At 46.2% G+C, this 13,179-nt stretch overlaps 1 protein-coding gene and 1 long non-coding RNA gene across 4 annotated transcripts in view; both read right to left on the bottom strand.

Annotated features, from left to right (window-relative positions):
• LOC135391644 (venom metalloproteinase antarease-like TtrivMP_A) overlaps positions 1 to 13,179 on the bottom strand; it is a 74,420-nt gene that overhangs the window by 40,065 nt on the left and 21,176 nt on the right. For both annotated transcript variants that reach the window (XM_064621970.1, XM_064621971.1), the window contains exons 6-7: positions 12,627 to 12,742; positions 2,568 to 2,639 (exon numbers count right to left, since the gene is read on the bottom strand). In XM_064621970.1, coding sequence (XP_064478040.1) covers positions 2,568 to 2,639; positions 12,627 to 12,742 — 188 coding nt within the window. The remainder of the gene's footprint in view (positions 1 to 2,567; positions 2,640 to 12,626; positions 12,743 to 13,179) is intronic.
• LOC135393259 (uncharacterized) lies at positions 4,054 to 5,233 on the bottom strand. 2 transcript variants are annotated; one of them, XR_010422559.1, is made up of 6 exons: positions 5,070 to 5,233; positions 4,902 to 4,937; positions 4,754 to 4,844; positions 4,620 to 4,693; positions 4,309 to 4,538; positions 4,056 to 4,232 (listed from the first exon to the last, which is right to left on the bottom strand). It is a non-coding gene; the product is annotated as an uncharacterized LOC135393259 (long non-coding RNA). The 2 variants fall into 2 exon arrangements; XR_010422558.1 differs by having other exon boundaries at positions 4,054 to 4,232; positions 4,309 to 4,693.

The following is a 13,179-nucleotide window of genomic DNA, read 5'->3' as shown; positions in this document are numbered from 1 at the left end:
AACTTTATAGAAGAGAAAAAAGCATTATGGGTCAGTTCTGTGCCTGGCTGTCGGATGGAGCAGTCGCATCATTCTGCGCTCCTGTTGTGGTGGGCTGATTTGTTGTGTAACTAATGCTTTCGCTCGTGATAACTTTGTCCCCCCTTTTTTATGATTTTCATGTCGGGCGCTGGTTGCTGTTGTCCCGGCATCTCCGCCATTTTCTATCTTCTTCTGCCATGGGAACGAGAGTAGTGCAGGCGTGATTCTTAATAATTTTGCCATGAAATTAGTTGAGAAAGTAACCGCTAGTGAGGCTGCTGATGCGTAACTTTATAGAAGAGAAAAAAGCATTATGGGTCAGTTCTGTGCCTGGCTGTCGGATGGAGCAGTCGCATCATTCTGCGCTCCTGTTGTGGTGGGCTGATTTGTTGTGTAACTAATGCTTTCGCTCGTGATAACTTTGTCCCCCCATTTTTATGATTTTCATGTCGGGCGCTGGATGCTGTTGTCCGGGCATCCCCCCCATTTTCTATCTTCTTCTGCCATGGGAACGAGAGTAGTGCAGGCGTGATTCTTAATAATTTTGCCATGAAATTAGTTGAGAAAGTAACCGCTAGGGAGGCTGCTGATGCATAACTTTATACAAGAGAAAAAAGCATTATGGGTCAGTTCTGTGCCTGGCTGTCGGATGAAGCAGTCGCATCATTCTGCGCTCCTGTTGTGGTGGGCTGATTTGTTGTGTAACTAATGCTTTCGCTCGTGATAACTTTGTCGCCCTTTTTAAATTATTTTCATGTCGGGCGCTGGTTGCTGTTGTCCGGGCATCCCCGCCATTTTCTATCTTCTTCTGCCATGGGAACGAGAGTAGTGCAGGCGTGATTTTTAATAATTTTGCCATGAAATTAGTTGAGAAAGTAACCGCTAGGGAGGCTGCTGATGCTTAACTTTATAGAAGAGAAAAAAGCATTATGGGTCAGTTCTGTGCATGGCTGTCGGATGGAGCAGTCGCATCATTCTGCGCCCCTCTTGTGGTGGGCTGATTTGTTGTGTAACTAATGCTTTCGCACGTGATAACTTTGTCCCCCCTTTTTTATGATTTTCATGTCGGGCGCTGGTTGCTGTTGTCCGGGCATCCCCGCCATTTTCTATCTTCTTCTGCCATGGGAACGAGAGTAGTGCAGGCGTGATTTTTAATAATTTTGCCATGAAATTAGTTGAGAAAGTAACCGCTAGGGAGGCTGCTGATGCTTAACTTTATAGAAGAGAAAAAAGCATTATGGGTCAGTTCTGTGCATGGCTGTCGGATGGAGCAGTCGCATCATTCTGCGCCCCTCTTGTGGTGGGCTGATTTGTTGTGTAACTAATGCTTTCGCTCGTGATAACTTTGTCCCTTTTTTTTTATGATTTTCATGTCGGGCGCTGGTTGCTGTTGTCCGGGCATCGCCGCCATTTTCTATCTTCTTCTGCCATGGGAATGAGAGTAGTGCTGGCGTGATTCTTAATAATTTTGCCATGAAATTAGTTGAGAAAGTAACCGCTAGGGAGGCTGCTGATGCGTAACTTTATAGAAGAGAAAAAAGCATTATGGGTCAGTTCTGTGCCTGGCTGTCGGATGGAGCAGTCGCATCATTCTGCGCTCCTCTTGTGGTGGGCTGATTTGTTGTGTAACTAATGCTTTCGCTCGTGATAACTTTGTCCCCCTTTTTTTATGATTTTCATGTTGGGCGTTGGTTGCTGTTGTCCGGGCATCCCCGCCATTTTCTATCTTCTTCTGCCATGGAAACGAGAGTAGCGCTGACGTGATTCTTAAGAAGTTTGTCGTGAGATTAGTTGAGAATGTAACGGCTAGGAATGCAGCTGTGGGACTTTATACAGGAGAAAAAACCATTACGAGTCAGTTCTCTGCCTGGCTGTCGGATGGAGCAGTTGCATCGTTCTGCGCTCCCCATGACTGCTGTTGTGGTGGGCTCATTTGTTGTGTAACTAATTGTTTTTGTTGTTAGCTATTGATGGTTAGCATATTTACCCTTGCTTTCCCAGCCTCTGTATTAGGAGTGTTTTTCTCCTCGCATATCCAGAGCTGTCCTAACCTGCCCAGACTTGTCATGATGACGTCACAGCTGACGCCACAGGATGTCCGGAACTTTGGTCATAGCTGCGATGCTTTGCAACCTGCCTATGTGCTCCGTCGCCCGGCGATGGTCAGCACCGCCGTATCGCTGGTCCGCTATGGTCCGTACCGCTTTCTTCAAGATGGCGTCGTTGATCTTCAACTAAACTCCTTTTCTCTATCAATTTTTTTACGAACTCTCGTAGTCCACAACGCTCAGCTGGTCTGGGCACAAGTTAGATGCTCCTTAATTAGTATGGTGACTCCCTGAAGTGTGCTGATTAATGAGAGGGGTCCCAATTAGCTCTAATTAATAAATTAATCGTGTTCGGGCCAGTTGAGCATTGTGAACTACGAGAGTCCAGTCATTACTACTTATGTCTGCTATTGCAACCCGAGCAATGTTCAAAAGCCGTTTATAAGCGACACAAGCTACCATGGACTGAAATGATAAAAACTTGTTAGAAATGCTTACCGTGTGGAGTTCGAAACCCACAAGCCTGAGACGAACATTCGGGTCTTTCACGCTGAGGTATCGCATGTTTACCTTTAACGAAAAACAACCACTTTATGTGAATAATGAGACGAGGGGAGTTTCTTTGCCAAGGGGGTTACTCTACCCCATTGCTGGCGGTAATGTGGTGAAATTGAATAATTTTTGCCTCACAGTGAGGACCCAAGTCCTAAGGTGTCTAAAAACTTTTACATGGACGCCCTGTTGCACATTCGGTATCTTTCTTTAATGACAATGAAGATAGAGTCATCATCCCCCTAGGTTCGTTCGAAATTTCTGACTTGATCGTACTACGAAACGTGCATTTCGGCAACGATATCATCCTCTGTTAAGAACAGGGTGAAGGTCAGGAACTTTAGTGGAACTATGAGTATCGATACAAAGTGTGTAGTATAGCAGGCAAACCTTTCAGAAAAAGACCAAGCAGAGCGTCCTGAATGTGCCCGCCCTAGTTTTGGATATTTGCCTAGCAAGCGCAGACAGAAGCAAAGGCTCTGACGCCTTTAGAATGACGAAAAATGGGACTAGCCTTTCCCCAAAGGATGTGTAGTGGAATGTCTGTTTTATCTACATGCAATATTGTGGATATTTTTATCCGCACCAACACCTACCGAAAATGGGCTTGTGAAGCTACGTCAACACTGTCAATTTTTAAACATGCAGAAAGAAAAAGTTTTGAGCATGTGAACAGTACAATTTTGTTAACGTTCTCCACTAGCGTAGATAGTAGCAAGTGTTAGTAGACCGTTGATAATCTCACCGGGAAGCTACCGAGCCTACCAGAACCAATGACAGCGTTCCCGACTCAGAATCTTATCACCCAATTGGATGCGGTAGACAACATGGGAACCACGTTATCACGAGTAGTATAATCCCGTGGCAAACAACGTGAAGTGGCGGAGCTTCGGTCGATCAATCAGATGGCCTAGAAGTCTAAAATATGTGGAGAGGAGTATCCCAGTAAACCACCGATGTCCCAAGGACGTCTACATGATGTTACCCTCAGAACGATGAAGACATCCTGAAACATAATTTTGACATACTTGGGACGTACTCAGAACTGCCAAAATAACATCCGCGCACGTCCCAAGGAAGTCCATAGTACGTCAATGACGACCTTTTACGGACCTCTGGTGGACCTTTTTCCCGTGCCTTAGCCAGGCTTAGTGGCGTTCTCTGAACATTACATCAACACCGCACAGCAGTGCGTATCAGTGGCACAAACAAGCAACATTAGATCAAACACTTTATTTCGTATGAAACTGAGCGTCATAGCATCGTATTACCTCACCAGGTATATCACAGCGTAACATGACCAGCATTTTTTTCGCATTATTATTGAGAACTTACATTTCTTTGAAAACATGATGTCCATGAACACACACAGCATCGGTCCACAAGGGGAAAAACTTAAAGGTATATGCCCGCAATGTCTGAAGTGCGACGCTGAAACATATGTTGAAGCACTGGCATAACCGACGACCATGCTGCACTGTGTTTCGTACAACTGGAGGTTTGCGATGTGTCCAGCTTGCCTTTCGTGCGCAAAAATTAACGCTATCCAACTTCGGCTATATTCACTTTTCGCCACGGACTCCCTTCCCTGCCGCGTCATGTGAGCTTAACCTGCAAGAAATGTAATTTCAAAAACACTGCTACAGCAAAATGTCACTGTGAAGTACGCATCGACGTATACGCATACCTTTAGACACAGCGCCTATGGTTGCAGTCTGCAGTAGCCTAGCATTCTCCCTATCAACAGCCCTATTGCCTGCGAAGACGGGAAACGCATGGATAACCACGTAGTAGGAACGTGAATGCCTCGCACATTCACTACGTACCTTCAAAACGGGTACAATCTTGAAAATGACGCGGGGGACGCCACTTGGAGATCCATAATTCACATTCATCCGCTACGACGTTTCCACACATCTGTAAAAGAGTCAACAAGGTGCGACACATTGTACTTCCCTGCAAATTCTTTATTAAAATCACTCAGCATTTTTTACATACAGTGGCACAGCCGTAAAGGCTTGTGCTGCCGTGGAGCACATGACGAAGTTGCACGGGTGAAGCGTATGCCCAATCTGTTTCGCAGTAAACACAAGTCACTGAAGAGCTCTGAAACGCACTTTAGCGTAACTTACCTGATGTCTTTCAACATTTCTGTGACCTTCCCACGTCGTGAGTGTGCTGTCCCAAGCGCGTTGTTCACCGCAATGAATACGTCGAAAGTATCTGAAATTCATAGATTAGACATTAGTAACGGGGCCACTGACGATGTTGCATCTTCACCTTGAAAAGTGCTGGTAGGGTCACGAGTACACTTAGCTGAAAGATAAAGCATAGGGTAATAGGAATCAAAAGGGTAATAATCACACTGCTAGCATAAAGTAATAGAACCCACACGCTAGGAATGATACCAAACAAAAGTTGCACGAATCGTACAAACATAGAACTAACCTTTAATCTAAGAAATCGCAAGGCTTCTGGACCTATCTTCCAGGGTGCACACATAAAAGCACCCCCAGGCAACACTAGTAGGGCATAAAAACACATTCACAGCAGTCCAGGGCACCAGAGCAACGACGGAACGCGAGACAACGGGAGCCAGAAAAAGGCGTGCGAACGCACCGAAGCTTGCAAGTGAAATGGACGCCGCCCGCAGCGCAGAAACGGCAGGAAGGCCACCTGCCCGCCAGGCCATGCCCCAGCGCCAGGCGCTCCTCGGGATATAGCAAGGGAACGGAAAGTCGCGCGAAGACGGGACCAACGCTATCGGAAAGAGGACGTTTTCCTCTTCAAAAACACATCTCAATCACCTTCCTACGCCAGCAAGAACCCGATATCGAAAAAAATGCCCCAGGCCCATGTATCAGAGAACCGCCGTTGCCACGGTGTTCTAACTCGAGAACCGAGAGGGATAGAAAGATGCGGCAAGTTTCTACGCGTTTCCCATGTCGAGTGCGTGTGCCCATTAAAAGGAAGTCGGATCCGCCGTGGGCTTCAAGCCTGAAGACAGGGACAAAAATCGGTGAACGGTGGTCGGTGTCAGGAATTTCGACAATGACGTCTTAACCACTGGAAATCGACGGCTGGTCTCAATTGGAAAGTTGTAGACCAGGGAACAGAGCACGCGCACACAAAATTTCGACTAAATCGGACATCGGGTAATCGACTTACGACACCGAAAAGTGGGAAGCGTTTCAGGGTGGCTCTAGCCAGCCTCGCAGCTCGTCATGCTCTTAAGCCGATATCGGGAGAACGGAACATCGCGCGCCTGCGGGACAAACGCTGTTGGAAAGAGCACATTGAGACCTTCCTAACGAAGGCAAACATGACCATGTGGCAGCAACGGGAAGGCTTTTTTTGGGGGGGTGGGGGGAAGCCGCTGGTTCCATGTATTGGGAGGAGTGTGAACGCGGAATCCTCTAACTCGAGAACTGCTAAATTTAGAGAGACGCGGTGAATTTTATCACGTGCTCCGCGTCGAGAACAGTGGGTTCTCCAAGTATGAACCATGTCCGAGGCGAACTTCTTTCCAACAAGGGCACTGAAGTTCGGAAAAACGAATTTTACTAACGCGTCTCCGCCTACGAGTTCGAAACCACTACAGATCAGTTCCTGTGTGATTTGCGCGATCACACAGCTAATCCAGGCCCGTTCGGACCTGAATTTTGGTCTCGATCCAACAGTCCGGGCGGGATTTACAAGACTTTGAAGGTGTCAGAAGCACCGACGGTCGTCTAGAATTTTCAAATATCTGGACAACCGCCAGCATTTTTCACAAGCCGCAAGGTGTACGCGTAGGGGGATGGAAGGGAAATTCGTCACAAGAAACAGCATCCCGATATCACCGCTGCAGGCCAAAATATTAGACGCGGGAACCCATCGCGAAACACCGCGATGTCACTCTGATGGTGTTAAACCATCACTGGATGGCTAAAAGACGCCGCAGTATCAACCGCCACCTCAAGTGGCATGTGCAGTGCTCAGTTGGAATCTCTATGCATATCTGATCTATTCTGACCGATGATGTCACTACGGTGCCGTAGGGGACCTGGGCACATTCTTCTTATTTGTCCATGCTACCAACCTTCCCGAACCGCGCTCTCTCAGATCCTTAGTCAGTTGGAATTTCACCCTTTCTATCTCTATGAAAATTGCTTGGCCCCTGGTGAAATCCAGCCCATCAACACTCTGTGATGAGAGCTTTTTTGGTCTTTTTAGACACGTCAGGACTTCGATCCTTATGGTGAAGGGGCACATTTCATCGCATTTTATGCCAGTGGGCTCGGGTATCCACACTAGCGACGAAACTCCTCATTATTAACCTTAGAAATAAAGTTGTTGTTTTATTGATACTCTAGGCCAATTCCTTCAATTGGTTTCGCATTCTTTGAACTGGTGCAGTGTGTACAAAACATGTTGGATTACATTAAATCAAGTGGAGATCAGCGTTTAGCATTTATATCCATTAAGCCAATTCATTGAATTGCTTCTTTATTCCGTGGGTACGGTCTTCGCCACACAACATAGTGGAACATGATGTCGCGAAGGTATAGCTTCTCTTCAAAAACCCTGATTCTGTCAGTGAGGAACTTGTACCTGACGGCTACATAATGAACGAATTGACTGTCTGATTTGTCTTTGGATCTCGTTGGAATTGTGGCGACAATTCAATGATCTTATGTCTTCTCGTTCCGGCAGGGAAGCACATCTGGAGATGTAGTTGTGTGTGTTCCGTTCTACATGGAGATATTGCAAGAGATATCGAGGTCTTCTCGGCCTTCCCAACTACCTTTATTAGCACTACAGTAAAAGGAAACAGAAGCTAGATATTGTGGTACATCTGCTAAGCTCGGACCATGTCGGGAGTTTCTTTGTAAATTCAGATGAATAATTTTTGTGTGTTGCCACTTCGGTAACACGGATAAAAAATAGTGTCACTGTTTTAGTTTCTTGCTGCACGCTGTTGAACGTTATCATAAGGATACAAAAATATAATGAGCATCGAAAGTATGTTTGTATTCTACTTCTAAATCAACATCCGATCGGGACGCCATTTCGAAGTCCCAGCGATATCATTAAAATGCATCCTGGCTAGACAACGCTAGGACGTTTCGAATGACGTCTTATTTACATCATTGGGACATTTTTTGTGGATCAGGACTTCGGGATCTTTTCAGGACGTCCATGGGACATCGGTGGTTTACTGGGATGCAACTGGATTGTGTTTGATTACAATTGGCTCGTGTCGGATTAGAAAAAACTCTACGTTGTTTGCCATGGGATTCTACTATCACGGTCTACTATAACAACTAATGTATCGTGGTTACTTCTTAAGTTGTAAGAAAACGGCATGCAAAGTTGAAGAACAGTGCTGAAACATCCCCTTTGTGCGCACCATGTAGAGAGCTCTACAGGGTCCCGTGGCTTCTAACGGCATAAAATTATGCTACATTGTGTAGCTGACAAAGCCCCTTCGAGTATATGGCTGAAAAAGCACCCCTTTCACTACTGAATCCTGGAGAATTGCTCACCCCACAGTTGCTCACCATGCAAGCACAGATGCCAGACAATTTCTCACCATCTTTGTCAGCCAATTTTTATGTATTGACAATGCCAGTGGTTTTTTCTAACACAACTGCTCATACCAAACACTGCAAAAAGAAAGAAGAGCCACACATACATGGATCTGTGCACTCCTATGCGTCTTCGGAACGGGGTATTTTCGGCAATAGGCAGCATACGGCTTTTCTTAATGCTCACAAAACGGCTTTAGCCCAATAGAAAGTTTTCGTCGATCATACGGTATCGCATTTGCGTACGTAGGGCACAGTGTTGGTGGTTCTGCGCATGTGCAAAACAAAACGAGAGCATTGCGCATTGTGCTGAACCACCATGCTATTTCTTACGTATGCAAAGGCGATAGCATATGATGCACCGAAGCTTACTATTACCAAACGAATCTGATCACTTTTTGCCTTCATGTCCTGCCGTAACATCAGTTCATCTCACCATTAGGCTAAAATTGTGGCTCTGTCCATGTGTGAGGTTTTAAAATTCCACCACAAAATGGCTTCTGTATCATATTTTCTACGTCTCAAACATCTATCACATGCGAGTACTGTGTGCATCACTTGTATGGCCTTTTGCTCATGTGTGAATAGATTTAAATAAAAGAGATGCCTACCAACCCGATATTGCTCCTGGCTACTAGCCTCTCACAATGATCATCATCTTTAATTATCAGTAATTACCTTTCATTATTAAAATTAATGAATCTAAGCAAAAGAGTTTTCTTGTTTATCCATTTAATACAAATGATTGCATATTGCGTGTGTAAAGTAAAACGCCTTTGCGAGGGTAGGGATGGTGGACCCAGTGCTTCCCTCTCTCTTTCTTTCGTTTGGAGGATGATTGCCCCATTGATGCAACAAAATACTCGCAGTGTATTTGCGCATTAGCAGGCTAGGCGTTTTAACGGTAACAAAAAATGTATGTGGGGGACCCTGGCCGATGGTGTCAACAAATGTCTGGCTTCATCACTTCGACGGTGAGCATATGTCCAGTGAGCAAATGTCCGGTGAGCAATTGTCCGCGCCCCTTCAGGACCACAGAGCGTGTGCAGAGCAGTTGTTACAGGATCACTCTTGTTCGATATATTGCTGGCTTAAGGTGGGGCTATGACACGCGCTCTCTCGTGGCCATTCTTCATGCCCTGGTGTGCGGCCCCACTCCTGTATGCCGCCAGGACTGCACAGAACTTCGTCATTCTCCAAATCCAAGCTTCAGTGTCTTCTAACACATAGCCTCCATATGTGTCTCGGCATGCCGAGTCCAGCAGACACTTGCTTAGTCATGGCAGAAGCGAGAGAAACACCACTTGTCATTCAGCGCTTTAATGAGATATACTGTCACTATCTCCATTTGTTGGCCCATCATCGGCAGCACTCTTTGCTGAAGCTTTCCCACGGAGGAATAAAAAAAAATTACTGTACCGTTGCCAAAATTACTGCAGCTGAAGGAGGGTGGTCCCTGCACTCTGGGCGACCATAATTTTTGTGCGGTACAATGGCAAACCCGACCATATAGGTTGCCATGGACGTCATTTAGAAACACAGGTGTCGCCCTGCAAACATGCTCACTTATGCACGCTGCTTTCGCTCCTCATTTTCGGCCACCGCGTCTGAATCTTCCGCAGCAATGGCATCATATATACTAACTTTATATTTGCGCAAGTTGCGCGGATGCTCTGCAGCACACCACCTGTAAAGGATTGCTCACACTGCTGTGTTTTATGCTTGCGTTTGTGCGCTTTATATCGCGCCACGGGTTCACGTGGCCGCTCTCGTATTCCTCGTCCACATCATAGCGTTATAGCATTACGTTCCTGATCGAGTGTCGTACACAGCGCACCCCCTCGGGATAACAGGGAAACGCCACAGATACTACGTGTGCCCGCTGCGTGCTCGTGAGCTCCCCGTGCACGTAGTGCACATGCGCTATAATCTCCTCCAAGTGTGCACATGGCTTGTGGTTGTGGTGCTTGCGTAGAGAAAGTTGAAGTTGGCTCAACTCCTCCATTTCTGTTTGCATTTACACCATTTACGGAGAGCGAGGCTTTGTTGCCATGGAAACGATTTGCCGTAAGTGCAAGCTCAACAGTAAACGCAGAAGTGTGAACCAGCATTAACTCTGCGGCGTCCGTGTTGCCAGACAATGTGGACGGCATCACGTGAGTTAAGCTGTGCAGACACTGAGCGACCAGCGGGATGGCCGAGTGGGTAAAGGCGCCTGCTCCTTTGTTGTAACTAGGGGATTGCTAAAGACTGTGCTGTCTGAGGTTCTCCATGTGTTCCTCCAAGACTTTCCAGAAGAATGTCGGCACAGTGCTGCGGAGGGCGCACACCAACCCCCCTGTCCCCCACTCTCTCCTATTGTACTTCCGGTGCAAACACGGAATAAAAATGAAGCACACATTAGAGAGTTTTCGTGCATCAGGTTCCACTTCAAAGGAATGAGGTGCTTGGCTTATCATGTTTTCGGAACCAATACAGTAAAGACCTACCAATCTGCTAAATCTCCCTGCTGAGCCGTGGTATCCTCCGAAGCGTTTCTTGTCAGCAGAGACGGCGCGATAAAGAAACAATTAGACGAGGGGGAGAGTGCGCATCGCGAGAGCCTCTCTGCGTCTCCATCCAGCGTCACGCGACGCGGACACCGAGGCCCCAAATGTGCGTTAAAGAAATGTTGTCGTATTTTAAAAGTTTTTGTCTAGCATTCAGCATCTGAAGCCCAGATGCTGATGCTGATTAAAAGTTGCTGCTAGTGTGTCCCGAGCATGCACTTTGGGTATGATGTGCAAACTACGCGAACTCCACTGTTTTGACGGACGTCTCATCCACTAAAACAAGCTCCGCATGCGCCTCTGTTATGATATCATTGGCATGATGTAACTGGCAGTTCCCGTCATCCGACGTCTTCAACGTGTGCTTAGCTGCGTGCTTTGATTTCGCGATGCGTAAGATTGAGCAGTACTCGCTTCGACAATGGATCTCCAACACAAACTCCATGAGGGCCCTCTGGTGTCGGGCAACAATGGGTATACGCGGACCTCTTGTGTCCATAGTTGTTGACTTGCTGCAATCTTACAGCTGTTGGACATGGACCATTGAGTAGAGTTACAATGGATACCTAGTCATGGGTGCATACCTGGCAATGAACAGGCAAACCAGGCTGTTTTACGGGGTCACCAGATTACATCAGCCCACTCCATCATCTTGCCCAAAGGCGACTGTCGGTCTCTTCTCCGTGCTATCTCTGCATACAAGATGAGATCTCAGTGGCTGCACAGCATAACGTACCTAATCTCTGCTCCACGCTGTAGATCCGTCTCTCTCATTGTCGCGCCCTCATGACTTCCCATGAAACTGCGCATCCCTTCTTCACCGCAGGCGGCTCAACGTCGCGTTTATCCCAGCTATGAGGCAGCGCCTTCGCCGTGCATCGTCGGTGCTTTGTGCTACATGCAATGTGCGCACTTACCCATGCCACCTACTTATGAATTGCCCCGTCTACCAGCGGGAAAGATCTTGCAGTACAGGATGCATGCAGTCAACCCTTTTTCCCTCAGCAATGTGCCGGGCCCCTGGACTAGTTCTGCTCATACCTATGTATCGAGGTCTCCATCACTTTTGGAAGTTTCTGTCATCAATCGGTCCCTGCACCGTATTTTGATCACCTGAACTGCAATTTCCATCATCATCTTTCATTCTTACAATTTGCACTGGTGCAATCAGCCGGTATCAGCTACATCTCATCATCATCCCTTTATGTGTCTGTGTTGTTCTTTTTCGTGAAGTCATAAAATCTGTTGCGCCTCCATGCTGTGACGTGTTCAGAGTTGTCCAAACTTTCATATTCCAGTCGCAATGTCTAAGCAAGGAGTGCTGTGAAACGGACTATTCTTAAGTTCTCTCCCAATATGTTCCCAATCTCTTCGCAATCATTCTGTGCTCCCTCGTCAGCATCACAGCTCACCACGACCACGAGCTGTGCTGGCAACAACATCCGCAGCATTAACCTTCATATTCAACTGCGTGGAAGATTGAGAGCCAACAAAAGAAACACCATTTGTGCATGATAAAATTTCACTCGAATGTGACGATATTGAAAAGTAGCATGTAAAAGATGTTCCATGATTCCTGTTCCAGATGCATGTAAAAGATGTTCCATGATTCCTGTTCCAGATGCATGTAAAAGATTGTTCCCGAGACTAAACTGACGAAATAAAAAATCCCCCTCCATTTTTGAACCAGACTCGTATTAGCACTTTCTGTTAGTTTTTTTAATATTTGTGTCTCGAAAATGGCGTTCAGATGAATTATAAGACCTGCAAAAAGGAAACAGCATAACTTTGCGTTAAACCTGGAAAGTTCTATACACTAGGTAGTTATATAACAGACCTCTCCAAACAATGCCTTGTTACAGATCAATCAAAATGAATCCACCTACCGCATTTATCGTGATGCCGAAGTAGAAGATGATACTTTCCAGTCCTTTATTGAAGTGTTGAACGAAGGCACTGTCGCACAGGATGAACAGTTCAGGATGAATCCGTTTCGGTATATCTGCAGATTAGAAACGACATTAAGTAGTAATTTGCAACGAAACTGCAAGTAATTTGTTCCAGTCAAACATCATGTGAAGGGAAGGCTGCATCTTTGGTAACAAGTTTCGTGCCTGCATTAGCGTTGCGTCTCGAAGATTATCCATTAATATTCGCAAATCTTTGCTAGGAACACACATCAAAACCGCACTACAATGAACACTTTGCAGTCGCTTGAATGGATGATGAGGAAGGACACTTTTGACTAGTCATCTCTTCTTTGTGGTATATAAAATCTTGTAAAAAGCGGAACAAACAATTTGGCAGAAATACACTTATCATTTTCGCCCGCTCATTAGTATTACGGTGGCAAAATAGACGCCACAAGAAGGTGTCCGCAGCACATGTAGTCAGGTGTCCATCAGGCCGCCAGACTAGCGTTCTTTAAAAGATGACCAG

Source organism: Ornithodoros turicata, chromosome 4 (genome assembly GCF_037126465.1).
Source record: "Ornithodoros turicata isolate Travis chromosome 4, ASM3712646v1, whole genome shotgun sequence".
Classification (NCBI taxonomy): Eukaryota; Metazoa; Arthropoda; class Arachnida; order Ixodida; family Argasidae; genus Ornithodoros; species Ornithodoros turicata.
The sequence above is the reverse complement of the archived record's forward strand: the minus strand, read 5'-3'. Positions and strand labels throughout refer to the sequence as shown.